Consider the following 19993-nt stretch of genomic DNA (forward strand, 5'->3'; position numbering starts at 1 on the left):
TGTTATTGTCCAACTCTTTAGGCGTAACTATACTTAAACATAGGAAGTGATCAATGAAGAAGTTACGGTTAAGAAGAAGTAGATATCAACAGAATATTCAAATAGTTATGAGTCAAATAATGTTAGCTATCCTGTTTTGTCCAAGAGTCAATTCAGTTATTATAATGGTAGACACATCGTTTATTTTAGAAACAGACCCGATTCTTTCTATTATAATAGAGAAATCATATGGCGTACTTTTTGTTTACTACAAAAAAGGACCCAAGTCAGTGACTGAGGTACTATTCTGCACTAAAATAGCAAGTTGGCAAACCTGCATATAGTCTACTACAGATGATATTATTGTTGTTTGATGTTATGCTGCAGTGTGGAATAACTATTAGGAAGTTAATTATTATTAATTAGAGGTGATATTGGTTAATTTGTACAGATGCAGTTATAAGTTAATGACATGCACTGCAATATTTTAATATATATATATATATATATATATATATATATATATATATATATATATATATATATATATATATATATGTAATGACGGTGTTACAGCCGAACTTCTAAAGATTGCTGGTAAAACAACTTGGAAAATCCTAGCAAAAATATACACAGACTGCCTAAAATCGAGACATATTCCAAAAAAGTGGAATTCAGCCAACATAATCCTTATTCACAAGAAAGGTAGCAAGGAAGACATTAGAAATTATAGACCGATCAGCTTGCTACCTGTGATATACAAGGTATTCACCAAAATCATTAACAACAGAATACAAAACACACTTGACGCTGCACAACCCCGAGAGCAAGCAGGCTTTAGAAGTGGCTTCAGCACAATAGATCATATTCAAACATTAAGGGAAGTAATGAGCAGAACAAAAGAATATGATCTACCACTGGCGCTAGCATTCATAGACTTCGAGAAAGCATTTGACTCCGTATACCCAAGAGCAGTCATAGAAGCTCTTGTCGACCAAGGAGTAGATAAACCATATGTCGAAACGCTAGCAAATATATACAAAGAGGCCACAGCTAGAGTAAGCATATATGAAAATACCCCAGAATTTCCCACTCAGAAAGGAGTCCGACAAGGAGACACCATATCCCCTAAGCTCTTCACTGCAACCTTAGAAAATATCTTCCGGAAATTAGACTGGAACAACCAAGGTCTATGTATAGATGGAGAATACCTAAACCATCTTAGATTCGCTGATGACATCATTCTAATTGCTAGAAGTCCTGAAGAATTACAACTGCAAATTAATGACCTTAATACAGCCAGCAATGAGGTAGGCCTAAAAATGAACCTAGCAAAGACTAAAATAATGTGCAATGATCTGATCGCCAACGTGGAAATAAAAATTAATGAAACCTCGCTAGAAGTAGTAGATGAATACATATACCTGGGACAGCTCATACATAAATCGGGATCACTACTTCCGGAAATCAACAGACGAATAAAACAAGCGTGGTCAGCATTTGGACGAAATTCCATAGTCTTCAAGTCCAAAATGCCACTATACCTCAAGAAGAGAGTATTTGATCAATGCATATTACCCGTCTTGACATATGGATGTGAAACTTGGATATTAAAGAGAGAAATAACGTCGAAACTCCAAGTAACTCAAAGAGCAATGGAAAGATGTATGCTAGGGATAACAAAGAGGGATCGTAAAAGAATTGAATGGATACGGAGGCAAACCCAGGTGACTGATGTAATCCAAAGAATAAAATTCCTGAAATGGCAATGGGCAGGACATATGGCAAGAAGAACAGATAACAGATGGACCACTAGAACAACTATGTGGTACCCCAGGAACGCTAAGAGACCAAAGAGGCGCCCAAATCTCAGATGGGATTATGATATTAGAAAATTAACAGGAACAACGTGGTCTCGAATAGCACAAAATAGAAAAATATGGGCGCAAATGAGCGCAAATTATTACAACAACGTATAACTAAGACATCGTCGAATAATAATAAGAACATAGAATAACTTTGAAATAAGGGAGGCTGCACCGTAATTGGAAACGGTTGATAAAGCTGCACATGATGATGATGATGATGATATATATATATATATATATATATATATATATATATATATATATATATATATATATATATATATACACTGAAATACAACTGAAATACAAAATTTAGTTCACAAGGATATTTGTGAACCAAATTCTGAATCCAAAATACATAAGATAACAGCTGTTAAAATTAAAATTTATGTAAGAATAATTACCTGTTTTAGCGAAATTGGCCCAATATCGCATAATACGTTTACTGAGATCAACTTCTTGAGCGGTGTAGCTTTTAGTTGGATTCAACGGCTCACCAAAGACATAATTTATTTCATCGGCATGCATCACACCTGAATAAAGTAAATTTTTTAATAAATTACAAAAACTATAAATTAATTTACTAAACGAGATGGCAACTAGAACCCATCAGACATTGTCTGAGGGTCGGTAACAACGCCTATTGTGAGTCTTACGTTATCATGTAGGGTATCTGTTAAATACCTTAACATCACATCATCTTTTCAACAAAAATGTAACACATAATAAATTTTGTACCATTTTAAGGGTTCTTACCCAGATATTTAGTAGCTTGATTCATGTACACCTGGTAATAATACACTGATTATGGGCTTTTCAGCCCGAAAACATTCTGTGATGTAGCTCTAAAGGTTCTTTTTAATTATGCCCTTTATAAAGGATTTTTAAATAAAACTTTTATACTTTTATACTGGGAGTTTTAGTTATCAACAATTTTAACCAGAAGCTTTAACAAGTACTTATAGGTGTGCCAACACATATAAGTACATGCTTTTTTATTAATAAAGATCAAGTAGTTGTGCAAATTTTTTAAAAGCTGAAACAATTACTTGTAAATGAGGGGGTTTAAAAGTTATTCGCACGCATAAAAACTGAGTTATACTGATTAAAACCCCATCGAATGACTATTTTGTTAATGTTTTTTAAGAAATTTGTAATAACTCCGGCTCTAAGAATCGAATTATAGTTTACCAAACGCCATTTTGTTCATTTTTTCAAAAGGAACAATTTTCATTATGGTAAAATTAAATATATATAGTTTAGGAGATACAATCATTTAAACAATTAAATTGTTAATAATAAATTATCTGACGGATTTTCAGCCTGCTACCCTCAAAATATATAATATACCTACGCACCGAAAAATATAAAAAACGTCAAGGTATTAAGGGGACATAAAAGTGCATACTTAAATACTTAACCCCCCCCTCTAGGCCCCTAGACTATAAATAGAGCAAAAGCTCAGACAAACAAAAAGGTTAATAGAGAATATATAATTTATGACAGATTCCCATTCCTATGAGTAATACAAATTATTCTATTTATTTACCGCATAAACCTTTCCTTACACTTGATGAATTTAGATTAATGTAAATAAACAATTAGCTTACGTTTAATCTCTTTAAGATTTTGAGACGCAATTCCTAAAGTGCTTCTCTTCGAAGATTTTTAGGCACAATTCGAAATAAAAATTCAAAGGCTTCTAGGAACTTTTTATGATATACAGTGTGTTACAAAAACAGTGGACTCAAAAGGGACAACCAGCTCCAAAGAAGGCGAAGACTGTTTCATCTGCAGGCAAGATCATGCCGTGAAATAATTTTCATCGACTATCTTAACAAAGGAAAAACTAACAACTGCGAGTTTTACGCGAAATTATTGCAACATTTGAGTAAAGAAATCAAGCCAAAACGGCCGCATTTGGCTAAGAAGAAAGTGTTGTTTCATTAAGACAATACACCAACTCAAGGATCAGTTATTTTAATGACCCAATTTTATTGAATTCTCTCTTATGACCATATTCGCCAGATTCAGCCCCCTCGGATTATTTAAAAACGCCCCCTCGGAAAACTTGAAAAAAAATGGCTGACTCAGTGGTCTAAATTATGCAGCAGTTAATAACTATTTTAAGGTCTGTGGAAAAATAAATACATTTTTTCAAAAATTTTCGTGTTTATTTTCTTGTGTCGGGTTCTTCTTTGACCACCTACCCGTTATGATAATAATAATGTACATGAAATATTTTTGTCCATAATTATTTTAATTTTACTGAATTAAATTTTAATGTCAATTAGATATCAATATTTTAAGTTAGTTAAATCGTTACCATCACGTTACCACCAACATATTATATGATAACTGAAGGTTATCGCATATAATTGAAATACTCTTTTTTGATTGTATCTTCCAGTTAATAACAAAATATTATCTCACTTTAAAATTAAAAAGTGGTTCACAATATAAATAAAAATGAATAAAGGCTGCCATATCCTTGATATTCGTAGTCGAAAATTTAATAAAGCCTCAGTAAATTACCGAATGTTAAAATAATTTCCGTATGTACTGAATTTTAACCCATCAAAGCCTTGTGTGACCACTTGGTTACGAAAACACGCCATCATTTAATGTTAATTGTAGCTCAAGTTAACGCTAGAAATCTATCCGCAGTTTAACTTTTCGTTACTAGATGTCAGTGTGTTCAATTTGTTACAGTGTTACATTCCACAGTTTGGAGCGAAAGAATAGTGTAGTTGTATGATTTCATGCGTATTGACGAATGTGCAAATTATGGAACCGAGATTTGAGTAAGTAGTTGTATTAGTTTACTATTAAGACTTTCCGGCAATTTAAATAATTATTGATATAGTTAAGGAAGTAGGTTATAACATAAAAAATATTGCAGGTAACCTGGCTCATTAACAAAAAAATTACATGAGACTGAATCAGACTGTTACCAAATGGTCACACTAGGTTAATAAGAGATCTAATTATTTGTTTATTTACTGGAGAGGTTTGACGCTCCAGGAACTCCTGGATATGGTATATGCAACTGACATATATAAGTCCACCTGATCCAAATGTTTTGACTGATGAAGATTCGGATGACGAGGATAATGGTGGATTTTTGGATAACCTGTCCCGAAGACAATTATTAGCAGCAGCCGAGCCAGATTATTTTGATGATGCACCAGAAGAGACTAGTGTTTTTAATGAGATGGAAGACGAGCAAACACCACTTATTTCACCACTTCATACAGAACCTAATACTAGTTTTTTGAAATCACTAAAGGGAAAAAAGTGTACTAAAAGAACCTGTATTGGTGGAGATTTTGTAAAACATCTGACTTTCCCAAAGCAGACTACTCACAATTTAAAAATATGAGCCCTACAGATTTATTTGAGTTATTTTTCGAAATGCTAGGCCATATTTTAGACGAAACCAGAAAATACGCTCTTTTTGTGAATTGTCCTGATCCGAAGATTATCTTGGACGAGCTCACATGATGCTTTTTGGGTATTTTGATTGTGTTTGGATACAATTGTCTTCCTGGAAAAAGGTTTTATTGGGACAATGGAGCAGACATTTCCAATAAAATGGTGATGGATGCAATGTGTCGTGACAAGTTTATCCAAATAATACGTTTCATGCACTGTGCTGATAATACGGAAATGGATTTAAATGATAAAATGTGGAAATTGAGACCAGTAATCAAAAAATTAGAGAGTATTTTTCTCAAATATTACCAACCAATTGAAAATATGAATTATGATGAGTCGATGGTGAAATATTACGGCCGCCATAATTGTAAACAATTCATTAGGTAAAAACCGATAAGATGCGGTTATAAAGTATGGTGCCTTAATTCCGAGACTAGTTACCTTGTGAATTTTGAGATATATCAAGGGAAAAGTACCAATTCCAACGATCTTTACCAACTTGCATTTGGAAATGCAGCCGCTCCCCGTGTCTCGATGTTGGACACTTTGCCACAACAAAAGCTGCGTTACCAAATCCATGTAGATAACCTTTTTACTGGATTCAATTTAATGGTGTATTTTAAAGAAAAAGGATATGGTGTCATAGGAACAATAAAAGAGAACAGAATACCACAAGATGTTCCACTTGCTAATAAAACAACTATATCCAAACAAACTCAAGGTTATTTGGTTTCAAAAATTGACAAAGATGGTATTATGTTGACAAGATGGATGGATAATGCCATCGTAACAATGGCATCAACTTCATATGGTGTGCATTCTATTCAACAAGTAAAACGTTATTCACATTCTGAAAAAAAAGTCGTCCAAGTTCCAAGCCCACATGTTGTTGGAATGTATAACAAGTTTATGGGAGGCTCTGATAGAATGGATGAGGATTGTAGTATTCGTATTAAGAAATGGTATTGGTCTATACTTACATGGTTAATTGATGCTGCGGTGCAAAATGCGTGAATACTTTATAATTGTTCAGGAAGACCGACAACTAATTTGACTCTTCGACGTGAAATCGCGACTACTTACCTTACCAAATTAAAAATTCTTCCCATTAGACCTGGTAGACCAACAACAAGTAGAAATAGTTTATCTCTGACAACATTAGGTACGATAGTGTTCAGTGTGAGAAATGCGATATTGGACTCTGCATTGAAGCTTTGCCATATTTCATAAAGAGTAAATCTTATAATATTTTTATAGTATTTTGACCTAGTGTTACCATATGGTCACAGTTTGTAATGTCATATGTTCGATAAACAAATAAAATTTAATACGTTTTTCTGCTTATTTGTATTTTTCCTAAACTAAACTGAACAAAAAACCACCAGTTTTACAAAAAAAATTAATTCAGGCTTTGATGGGTTAATATTAGGTTATATGATTATATCTATACGAAAGTACTAACCTGTCCAAGAAGGCCAAGGATTAGATACACTTCTGTGCTTGTAATAATACATATATACATTATTACCAGTTTCTGCATATCGATGAGCCAGCTCATTAACATTGCAAGTAAACTGATAATCTCCCACCATTTTGTCTAGTGCATTTCGGTTGCTTACAGAGTCTTCTGGATTCAACCAATCAGTGTACTCAAAAATAATGGCTTGTCTTGCTACCGCGTTAACGTAAGGATTAAGTTCGGTAACAGCACGCAAAAATTCTTGTCTGTTCACGTAAACATTTTCTTCATTACGGAACAATTCTGTCAAGTAGTATATAATAAAATAGTTTCCTTCTTCTGTGTTGGAACCGAGTAATATATTAGTTTTCTTGAAATTTTTGTTGGCTAGAGCTCTTACTGGATGCTCATCTAAAAATGCTCCATCAATGACAGGCACAAAGGGAAACTCACATATCCCTAATGTGCCCCATTCGTTGTTGACAAGTTCAATGGGGTCTTTCTTCTTAAGGCAGTCGATAACTGAGCTTAAATCATTTCTATCGTGAGGACAACTGACAGCTTCTGCTAATCTAAGACCTCTAAGGATACTTTCTTCTCTTGAGATTATCGACCAAGGAGCAGTAGGACTACCACTCTGCATTATAGCTTGCGAAAATAAATTTCTAGATAATGGCGAAAGAAGGTGAAGGGATACTGATACAGCTCCTGCAGATTCACCAAATAAAGTAATATTGTTAGGATTTCCACCAAACGAAGCAATATTATCCTTAATCCATTGTAGTGCCATCATTTGGTCAAACATACCGGCATTGCCCGGAACATCGGAAGTACCAAAGTATAGGAACCCTAAGGAAGCGACGCGGTATTGCATAGAACATAATATAATATTTTCTTCCGAGACTATAATATTATGGTCGTAGACTTCTAAAGTATTTGTACCCGAGTAAAATCCCCCACCAAATATCCAAACCATTACAGCAGCATTCGTAGGTCGCGGTTTCGGCACCACTACATTTATATACAGACAGTCCTCATTTAAAGGTGTATTTGGATTCCACATATTAGAACCCGCAAAATTACCAAATACGGTATCTATGATTTGTACACATGAGTTGGGTTGTTCGGTAGTATTTAGAACACCCTCCCATTTCTCTATTGGGCGTGGGTGACGAAATCTTAAATTTCCAATTGGCTTCTGGGCATAGGGAATTCCTAACCATGCATCCACCTAAAAAATAAGAATTATTGGTAGATCATATAATTAAAATTATAATCATAATTAAAAAAATCTGTCTGTTTAAAAATCTTTTGGATGTATGGACGCAATTAAAAACAAAATAATGAATTAGAGTCAAAGCTGGAGCAAAGTACTGCAATATCTGTTTTAAGTGACCATAAAACCTTATCGCAACTTTAAATAAAACATTTTAAATTTAAATTTAAAATTTATACTATACACTATTGTATTCATAATTTTCTTTTTCTTAATATTTTATTGCAACATTCTTGTCAAAATACTTACATTAGTAGATTTTGTTTGTTTAGTTTATATTCAAATAATTGTACTTTTATTGTAGAATGACTCATCTCTATAAAGGTTTTTCCAAAATTGTTCATACATTAACTGATAATAATGTCTATTTAAAGGATTCTACTTCTTACAACAAAAAAAGTTCAGTTTACTTAATAGAACGATGACCACATTTACAATTCCACTACAAGAAGAACTGTCATATATTAACCTCAACTTTTGAGATTCGCCTCTCAAAAACTATTTAGTCAAAAGAAAATTCAATAACGACATCACAACAGAGTCGATGATAAGTTGTTCTTTACAGCCCATGGAACTATTAGCGCATACTTTCTGTTGAAGCTTTATAATATTGTTTAGAGCACAATGTTGGTAGATACGCTCGGCTACAAAGGATGTGACCAATTTATACAAAGTGAAAAGACACGTAATTGGACGGTACTTTGTTGGATCTTGGGCGTTATTTTGATCCTTTGGTATTAAATAAGTTGTTCCCTGGGTTAGGAAAGATTGTATTTCCTGCGGATTAAAAATAGTACGATTAATTAATCCTGAATAACGTTCATAAACACTCCAGAACTTCCTAAATCAGAAGTTCATCTGGTCCAGGAGATTTATAGCTATGAAGCTCTTTAATAATAATTGAAACTTCTTTAGTAGTGAAGGGTTCGTAGAGAGTAGTAACGTAATGATGACATTTGTGCGTAGTACTTTCGATTCATCCAGCATTGATGTTAAAGGCAGCTGGTGTGAAAAGTAGATTTTTCCAAAAGTCGTGGATTTCGTCACGTAGCAAGACACCCTGGCATCTTTTGGCCGAGTAAGATACTAACCTAGAAGACTCCAGGGTAGTGCCGGATTAACCGCGTTCCGGTTAAAACCTTAACCACCGTTCGAGAGAGGTGATCTTGCCACTCAATGAACAACTAAAATAAAAAACTAAAAATTTATAAATAACCATACCTATTACCGTAAATCAGAAAATATTTTAGTCGTTAATCTATAAACTGATTAATAATAATAACCATAAATTTCAGATCCCTGGTTCAATCTCCTCTGACCTCCTGCTCCTTTTTCTTCATTATCACCCCAGAAATCAGACAGTGTACTTCTCTCCATTCTTTCTCTCCTCTCAACATTATGTTTACCATGTTTCTTTTATCCAGCTCGAAACGCATTCGCCTCTCGAAATCTCCCCTCTTATGGCCCATCTCTGGCAGCTAAAAATGTGGGCGGGAGCGTCCGGTACCCCACAAACAGTACAGTATGCCGAGGCAGATTTGCCTATTCTATTTCTGAAGGTGCGAAAACTACTATGTCCGGTCAGAAACTGAGTCAGGAAGTAGTCCAGTTTCCTGAACTTACATTCCCACCTTACATCAGGAATAACTTCCTTCGTCCACCTTGCCTTTCCGCTAGCTTAGGTACGGTTTATTGACATTTTCTACAGTAGAGTTGAGTTTCCGATTGATCGTCTTTTTGGCATTTTCAAAAAGCATATTGTCGGATTTTCGTTTGTTACTAATTTTTGTATTTCCTTAGTTGGCCCGAATCCCGAATAAATGGAGAGTTTTTATTTGAATCTATCCAGGCACTGTTGTGCTTTGTTGTTTTTTGGGTCATATTGTAAGTATCTTGCGGTGGTTATTATTTTTTTAGCTCTTCTGATTACTGTTCTAGTTGTTGTTCCTCGAAAATATTCCGTGATTTGACCAATGTCTCAACGTATTGATTCAATTTTGCTTAGCAGCCGTTTTTCCCAAGGTGCAACTCTACTATCTGTCCTTTCGATATTAGTAACCTGTCGTGTTCTGATCTTAATGCCCATAACATTAGCGATTGCTGTTGCTGCATAGTAAATCAGCGTATGCATATATTCCAATGTATGGGCTTCTACGACATAATTAAATAGGACTTCAGCGTTCACAATTTGTAACAACGCACCTAGTTTCTTACAAGAGGTGGTAGCGGTGGGTTCTCTTGATAGCGGTAGTTTACTGAGTGGGTTTGTTTCGTTAAACTCTTGTACGGCGCATGTCATTTCGTTTACCAGGCTATCGCGTAGCTCGTTGTTGTCCTGCTGGGTATTATCAGGTTGAGTTTCTTGTATGACAACCTGAGAAATCTGCTCATGTACTTCATTAGGGACTTGAATTACAACTACCTCTTAATTATGAATCTCATGTTCGCCTTTGCTTTGGATGGTATTGCGTCTAGTCTCTGAAATAAAATTATTTCTGATAATTACCCGTTATACAAATTTTGTCGATAGCCGATCGGTTCTTCACCGTGGTTTGTAACTTTATAATAAAAGCGCAAAATATTTTTATTCATGGACACAGTCCATTTCATGAGCTGTCTCGGTCTGGCGTATATATTTCTATTATTGTGTCTATTATATTATGTCTATTATAGTATAAAATGTTAAATACTGAAATAGTAAGTACCAATATGCCCAACTTATAGTGAAATGAAAGTACGAGGGAAAGAGGGTACTAGGAACGAAAAGACTATGACGGCTTAGAAACATGCGACAATGGACAGAGCTAAATTTTGAACAGCCGAAAACAGAGGAAAGTTTGCAATTGTAGTAGCCAACCTACATTGAAAGGAGGGCACTTTGAGAAGAAGAATGTTGGGTAAGCTTCCTTCTCCGATCTATAAACTTCTAAAATTACTTCTAATGTTTCTCAAATATAATATTAATAATCCATCTATATAAAATCTATTTGTTATATAAAAGTGCATAATAATGTGCTTAATTTTAAATTTTAGTCAATTTTTCGTTAGGGATAAATATCATTTCAATATATAATCCAATAAAAACGAACCAGTTAGCAGGTATTATTTTTCAGTTGCAAATAACCGGATTACTCAGATTATGGCTGTCAAATCGTTTTGTGATTGGACGTTGACGATTTTATCGATACAATGGATATAGCGTGGACATAGCTAGGCCATTAATCAGCATAGTACAAATTTAATTCTCAGCTTTTAAATAAATAGGTTCAATAACCAGTAATTAGCGATAATTTACATACAAGCTGTAGCGAATTATCGTTAGTTATAATAATATCGTTCATTAGTTACTGATTTATAAGCTTAAAAATGATCAAACAATTAATATTTTACACATTAGGATAGTCTCTATGTAGTTTAAAAATAATGTTAACATTTTAAAATACTGGTTCTTCGTTTTCAGTTGGAATCAAATGTAATCGACTTCCTTTTTCAGCTATACAGATTTTTTCGAAGAATGGAGTATACAATGGAAAATTGCCATAAACTCCTAAAAAACGAAAGCGGTGCTTTTCAAAAACAGACAGCAAAAGCCAGAGGAACAACTGACAGAGCTAAACAACCCCATAATAAAACAAAGCTAAATACCTAAGAGTAATAAAGGATAAAGGACTAACATTCAAAAAGCACGTAGACGCTACAGTACAAAAAGCCAATATGGCAAAAGCGTTAAGAAGAGGACTCACAGGTAGAAGAAACAAGTTAAGAATAAAAACGAAGATAAGAATAATAACTAGCATGATATTACCGATACTAACATATGCATCTCTCGCATGGGGACAATCAAAGAGGATACAAGCGGCTCATAACAGCAGCTTAAGAGAAGCAGTCAACATACCGAGATACGTCACTGAACGACTTCTATTCAGGGAACTGCAACAAGTAAGGTTGTTGACCTGATGACAACATGATGACCGAAAAAGCCAGAATGAAATTTGGTAACTGGAGAATCACCTAAGTCCCATACTGCGACAGACAATAAGATACAATGCATTCCATCGATGGAAGCACACACGTCCGAAAAAACAAATACTGGATTAAAAATAAAATTGTATCCCGAAGTAAAAACATAAATTAAAAATCAGAGGATAGTTCGCAGTTCGATCAATGCAGACAACTACAAAACATGTAGGACCGACTAATAAAATTTTTATTTTAGAACATCCTACAAATAAAAAAACAAACAAAAAACATAAAAAACGGCTTCGGCCACCAAAAAAATCAAGAAATACTAACAAAAACCGACGCAAACCACCAAAAAAATCAACAAAAACTAAAACACCCGGGCACATAGGGTCCAAATCCTTGAGCATTAAGTCTCCGAACTGGAACGGAAGCTTGAGGCCCAAACAAGCAATTTCAGTTTCGCGGATAAGTCATTAGAGAACATCAGGAATAAAGTGTCTCACCCTAGCTTGAATTTTAAATCGCTTAGGGAACCATGTTGGAGTAATGGTACCCAAGACTCCCTCATGAAGAGCATTTGGCTGATAGTGTACTCCTAGCGCTCATCAGAGTGCTATAGGAGGGAAATAGGTAGTCTGGAGTATTGAAGCGCAGTGAAGTGATTCTTGCTTAAAAACGAATTAATACACCTCGCTCCAATGAACTTTTATACCTGAACGTTATTCTAAGAAGTGAAGAAGTCTCATAGGCTAGGTTTAATCAAAATGCTTGCTTGGAAAAAATGTTCTATAAAATACGTCATATCATACAAAAATTAGCACAACACACATAAACATGTTATAAAGGAAAATCTATTAAGTGGATCCACTACGAGATTAAGTAACAGTAGCAAATCAAGGATAAATATTCAAACACTAATATGACAAACCAGCTCTCAGTACACCTGTAGTATTACCCATTTTGTTGTAAAATTTTCTGTTATATATAAATCTCTTGGGTTTTATACATAATATAGTAGTGTACATATCTTAGTTTATTCAACCTACCTTTTTACCGGTTGCAGCCGTTACTGTCATACCCCTTACTTTGCCCTTTTTAGTTGTTATAATTAGAGGATCTTCCTCGGTAGAGTCTCTTCTTGTAAACTCTCGCTTATCGTCAGTGGCATCTCTTCTAAACTCCTCCGAGTCCCTGTGAGGATCAAAGGGGTCACGTGATATGTGATAGGCTTCGGCGTGTGGTTCCGAGGGATGATGACGTCCTCGATGTGGAGTTGGCAAACATGGCGGGACGAGAAGACTTGTCAGAAGATATATCGTCCAAGGTAACATCATCGCCTGTTTCTGTAACCTAAGAAAATAATATATGATTATATATTTTACCAACTTAAAAAAACAGACTGTTCAAATTCTATTTGAGTATACGAAACAATTAAGTTTTTTTTCGAATTGCCGCATCAACCATTAAAGGTTATTAGCGGGTTTTACATATTTAGGGAAATATGCAACAAAAGTACTCTGTGTGTGACACTGAATCGGCCAGGCAAACGATAGTTGTTTTGAGTACTATGGATCTCTGTAACAAAAACCTATGTGTTTTTGTAGTCGGTTTTTTGGACTTAATTAGTTATTAACAAATTAATGCCAAAAACAGTACATTTTTACTTTTTTCGTCTATAAACAAAAAGTGAAGCAATTGAAACAAATTTAAGAGTAAGAAACTTATAAGCCTTATAAAAACCTTCAAAATAGCGTTTTTTAAATGTTTCTAGCCTTATTTTGGCTTAGAAAGTTGCAAAATAAATCAAAAATTTTGTAGTGCTTAAAATATGTTAAGCTATTTAATTTGTTTATTCCAAAATTTATCCCAAATTTAATTTTTTTATAAGAATACAAGTCAGAAAATTATATAGTTATAGTAATTATACGGGCAGATTCTAAAAGAAAAAGATTTATTCTATTAATATCATTAATAAAAATTAAAACAAAACAATTCTATATAATGCAAAATAATTATAAACATGCCAATTCTTGATTTATAAACAATTAAAATAACATAAATAAAAGAAATAAAAGAAAAAAAATTGTCCTAGGACAGTTTGGGAGTCCCATTTTGTTATTGATAGCAGATTTGTTTATAATAATTAAAATATTTTATTAGCGTCATTTGAAAGAACATACGTTAAAGTCTTAATGTGTAAAATTCGAAAAATATTAGCTTTTATTGCAATCATTTTACGAATATATACAGATCACGACATTGTTTTATTGATCATACAACACAATAGCAATCGCTGTGACATGTTACACATTTCCACTTCTATATTCATTTCACAGTAGGTACGAATTGTCGTAATTGTTACATTGACATTAAAAGTTTCAAATGAAGGAGCGTCAAAACAGGGATATTGATATTTGTGCTTTTGTGGAAGCTAGTGAACCCTGCAATAGTGTACAAATTGCTAGGGAAGTTAACGTGAATGCTCGAACTGTCCAGCGAGTTCTCAAAAGGAATGGGTATTACTGTTTTAAGATACAACCAACACAAGAACTGTTTCCGGAAGATAACTTTATGCGGATGGAGTTTTATGAATTTGTGTTAGATAAACAGAATGAAAATGTACACTTTTTTAAAAATATTGTATTTTCTAATCTTCATTTTCATTACATAAAAACACAATCCATCCGTTACAAGGTATTATTCTCGGAAAAATAAACAACTCAGTGTTGCAGTGCGAACGCAGCATCCGCAAAAGTTAAATGTTTGGACTGGGATGTTAGGCAACCATATTGTCGGTCCATTTTTTATCGATGGAGACCTAAACGGGCCCAAATATTTACAACTTTTACAGAATGAGATCCTCCCGGCAGTTTAGAACAGGATGGGTGTTCGGCTCACAACTCTGGAGAAACTATTGACTTCCTCAATCAAACATTTCCTGATCGACTGATAAGTACACGTGGTACAATTAAATGGCCCGCTAGATCCTGTGACTTAGCGCCTAACGATTTCTTTTTTTTTTTGGAGTTTTCTTAAAGAAAACATTTATAGGCATCAGTTTGAAAGGGCCACAAACCTATTTGAATTAAGGGCAAAAATACTTCATTTCTCTGCAAGCATTACACCAGCCCTACTCCAAAATATGAGGAGAAATCTGTATGACAGATTTGGTTACTGTTTAGCAAAAGGAGGTTGAATATTTGAGCCCTTAATTAATTAATCTGCTTTCCTAATTTTTATTTTTGTTAGGTACATTTTACGAAGTTTGTAGGTTTTTAATTAGCTAGTATTTTTTATGTTTAAGTTTGGAAGAATTTTATTGTTTTTTTATTTAAAAGTATAAATGATTCTTATTCTGATTTTTTTTTCTTTCTTGTCTTATTGTTATAAGCTTTGTCGATAAAATTTGTACAATTTTCAGTGACAATAAAGCATATTACTTATTTACTTTCTTATTTATTTGTATTGCTATTAAGGCTAAAAAATAACCAAAAAATTAGTTTTAGAGCATTATAAATAAATATACTCTAGAGATGGAAATGGAATAAATCTTAATTCCTATAGTCAACAAAACAATGTCGTTATCTGTATATTATTTAAATATTTAAATTGTTAAATAAACCATCCAATTTGTTTAAACAATTTTTTTTTTAGTTTTTTTTAGTAATATTTGAGGTAATTTTTATTATAAAACATAAATATTTATAAATAATATATACTTCTTTAATAAACATTTTCCATGGTAATCTATTTTTTATTTATTATGATTTATTTAGTTAACAATTTTTAAACAAATTTTAAAAAAATGTTTTTTGCTCCAAATTACTTTTTTTTAATAATTTGAGTTATTCCAAGATGAAAAATATTGTTACGTTTTTTTCGTAAAATACGTACTTTCCACATAAAATGCAAATAAACCATTAAACTTTCTTAAAAAAGTCGATTTTAACGTTTTTCGAGGATATTTGTTAAGAGGTTGGACAACAAATTTAAACAAACAGAAAATATAAGATAAGAGCTTAAGTCATGTAGTGTAAAAATGCTTAATAATTCCATTTTGATTTTATATTGCTAAAGTCAATTTAAAATATGTATATATATATATATATATATATATATATATATACATATATATATATATATATATATATATATATATATATATATATATATATATATATATATATATATATATATATATATATATATGTATATATATTTGACGAACGTCCAAACTTTAACATTTGAAACACAAAGCCTGCCGATTTTGAGGACCACATTTTAAAGCTTTGTGAACGATTCCATTAAAAGGCAATTTTTTTTTAATTTTGCACAATAAACCTTTAAAGTATATTATTTTAAATGACGCTAATAAGATCTCTTTTCGAGAATAATTTGTTAATAAATAATTAAGTCCGAAAAATCGATTGCAGGAGACATATATAAGTTCTTGTTACAGAGGTCCATTCTACTCAAAACAACTGTCGCTTGCCTGGCCAGACAAGTGTAATGAAAAAAAGCTTATTTCCCTGGGCTAATTACAAATTACAAAATAATATGTAACTATTAAATTTTCTGTAGTAAATGTATGTCTTAAGGAATTTGATTGTATTTAATACATTACAGTTTAAAATATCTAGTTTATTTGGTTCTTCTGGTATGTTGTTGATGGGTCTTTTGTAGGAATAAAGAGGGCATTCAATTAATATATGTTGGATAGTTAACAGTACATTCATGTGGTAGCTCTGTTGTTATGAGATACTGGTTATGAGATACTGGAGATAATCTATTGGAAAACATTATGCAGATGATACAATAATGTTTTCCAATACCATAGAAAGGATGTAAAACTTAATGAACAAAATACCGGAAACAAGTAGAACATATGGACTAGATATAAACACCAGTAAAACCAATCTAATGATCATCAGAAACGAAAATATAACTGGAGCAAATCTGTATGTGAACCAAATGAGAATTGAACGTGTCTCACAGTACAACTACTTGGGAACTATAATCAATGAGTCGTGGAACAATGCCCAAGAGATTAAATGTCGCATCAGAAAGGCAAAAAGTGCATTCTTTACTATGAGCTCTGTGTTCAAGAGTCATGACCTCATCCTAGAAACAAAAATAGGGCTCATTAAATGTTGTCTACTCAGTGCTTCTGTACGGAGTAGAAACGTATACATTGAAGGTGGAAACTCAATCAAAACTTCAGGCTTTTAAGCTATGGTTATTATAACTATTACGAGCACGCTTAGCAGATTATATGGGAGAATTATAAAAGTAAGCATATGCGAAGAATACCGTCCTTTTGAACCAGAAGAACAAAACGGATTCAGAGCAGGACGATCCACAATAGATAGTATTTTCTGCTTATCCCAAATACTCGAGAAAAGAACACTGAGATCTCGAGAAGTGCATTTACTTTTAGTAGATTTAACAAAAGTATATGACACCGTGCCTGTTGCGAAATTGTGGGAAGTATTGGGGAAAACCAGTATCAGCGTTCCTCTAATCGACGCTATTAAAGACCTATATAACAACACAATATCAAAAGTTAAAATAAGGTTTCTAATGGTTTTCAGGTAACAAAAGGATTGAAGCAAGGTTGTTGTTTATCTTCCATACTATTCAATATATATATATATATATATATATATATATATATATATATATATATATATATATATATATATATATATATATATATATATATATATATATATATATATATATATATATATATATATATATATATATATATATTTATCGACGAAGCACTCAATCACTGGAAAAAGAAGTGTAAAGGGATGGGCTGTCTATTGGGAATGAAACGTTATAACCGTTGCACTATGCAGATGACCAGGTAGTTATTACCCAAGACAAGGAAGACCTGGAGTATATGGCTAGAAAACTAATGAAAGAGTACAAAAAATGGGGCCTCGAAGTAAATTTACAAAAATCTTAATATCTTTGCATAGGAGGAGAAAATACTGCAGATGACCTCGACTTCTTCTTCTTGATGTGCCTATCCGTTACGAATGTTGGCGATCATCATGGCAATCTTTATCTTATCTGCAGCAGCGCAGAAAAGCTGCACAGATGTTGTATTGAACCAGATTCTGAGGTTCTTTAACCAAAATGTTCTTCTTCTTCCTGGACCTCGTTTTCCAAATATTTTTCCTTGCAGGGTGGCTTGAAGGAGAGTATATCTGGATTCATTTCGCATAATATGTCCGAAGAACTAACTTTCGAGATTTGATGGTGGTCAGTACTTCTCGATTCTTATTCATTCTTCTGAGGACCTCCTCATTTGTGACTTGGTCAGTCCACGAGATCTGAAACATTCTTCGATATAGAAGACCTCGACTTAGAAGACGGGAAAATTAAGAAATGCGATGAATGTATATATTTGGGGGTAAAACTAACACAGACAGGAAGAACTGATGAAGCCATAAAAGACAGAATAACCAAAGTGACGAGTTATAGGTGCATTGAATTCAGTACTATGGCAGAAAAATATAAGACCGGAAACGAAAAAAAGAATATATAACACCATATTGAAACCAGTAATTGTCTATGGATCAGAAGTATGGCAGTTATCACAAAAACTAAGAGGTAGCCTATTGGCAGTTGAAATGGATTTTTGAAGGAGAGCAGCGGGAAAGTCTAGATTAGAACATATGAGAAATGAGGATATAAGGAATCAAATGAATGTACAAAAATTTATAAAAGACATCGAAAAACAACAATTAACATGCTACGGACATGTTAGACGTATGGGGGAGAAAGTCTACCAAAAAAAATATTAGAATGGATACCACCAGAGCAAAGAAAACAAGGACGACCACCAACAACATGGATGCAAGGAATTTCAAAAGCAATGTCAACAAGAAATCTATCTGAAGAAGACTGGCAGGCTTGGCGAACCCGAACCTAAAGGCGGATTACGCCATGAACGGGATATATATATATATATATATATATATATATATATATATATATATATATTTATATACAGAAGGATCCTGAAGATACCATGGACAGGTTAAGTCACCAAGGAAGAAGTACTACGGGGGATAAACACAATCGCGGATTTGGCCAACATCATGAAGGGCTGTAAACTGCAGTACTTGGGACATATAATGAGAAATCAAGGCAATATGAGCTACTCCAATGCATTTTGCAAGGTAAAATTGAAGGAAAAATGGCACCTGGATGAAGATGAATATCCTGGCTTGCTAACCTAAGAACATGGTAAAGAAAGACCTTAACACATCTATTCCATATAGCAAACAACAAAGTCATCATAGCCAGAATGATCGCCAACGTTTGGAACGGACAGGCACTCAAAGAAGAAGCGGATCTTAGCTTTAAAATTTTTAAGTTTAGCCTTATTAGAATTCCACATTTGTTGCCGATTTTTTACAGTTAACTTTTTACATCAACTTTGACTATGTTCAGATATACTTGTCAGTTTACGTTAACTTTGACTTTCGTTTTAGTAAACAAAATTATTATTAAAAAAAGGTTTTCATAGATGAACAAAAGCGATCTATGCTCGAAATGTATTTTAGAAATGGCCAAAGAATTAACGGAGAATGCGTTTACTCCAACCGAGATGCTTTTGAAGATTTCATTGAAGAATTTTTCAAAGTTGTGGGTCGTCTTTGACCTCCCACAGTGACGTCTTTCGCAGAACTATTCATTGTAGATGTTTATAGAGAAAGGAAAAGCGTAACTCACAAGCCAGGGACAGGCAGACCTTAAGTGCGAACCAAAGAAAACATCCAACCTGTCAAAACAGTTATTGTTGATAACCATATACATCAATTAGGCACTTACATCAACAAGTAGATCTTTCATATGGAACTTGCCAGTGTATTCTTAAGCAAGATTTACATTTTCATCCGTATCATTTACAAGCCTTCCATGAAATCACCCTAAACGACTATCCCCAAAGGCTAGCCTTCTGTAATTGGTTTCTGAACAATCTCAATTACT

The 19993-nt window shown here is 33.4% G+C and overlaps 1 protein-coding gene across 3 annotated transcripts in view; it reads right to left on the bottom strand.

Annotated features, from left to right (window-relative positions):
• Positions 1-19993, bottom strand: part of LOC140441730 (acetylcholinesterase-like) — a 323943-nt gene that overhangs the window by 6515 nt on the left and 297435 nt on the right. For all 3 annotated transcript variants that reach the window (XM_072532620.1, XM_072532619.1, XM_072532621.1), the window contains 3 exons: positions 13030-13333; positions 6748-7975; positions 2252-2380 (listed from right to left, as the gene is read on the bottom strand). In XM_072532620.1, coding sequence (XP_072388721.1) covers positions 2252-2380; positions 6748-7975; positions 13030-13317 — 1645 coding nt within the window. In that variant the 5' untranslated portion in view covers positions 13318-13333. The remainder of the gene's footprint in view (positions 1-2251; positions 2381-6747; positions 7976-13029; positions 13334-19993) is intronic.

The sequence above is a fragment of the Diabrotica undecimpunctata genome, chromosome 5 (assembly GCF_040954645.1).
Source record: "Diabrotica undecimpunctata isolate CICGRU chromosome 5, icDiaUnde3, whole genome shotgun sequence".
NCBI lineage: Eukaryota > Metazoa > Arthropoda > Insecta > Coleoptera > Chrysomelidae > Diabrotica > Diabrotica undecimpunctata.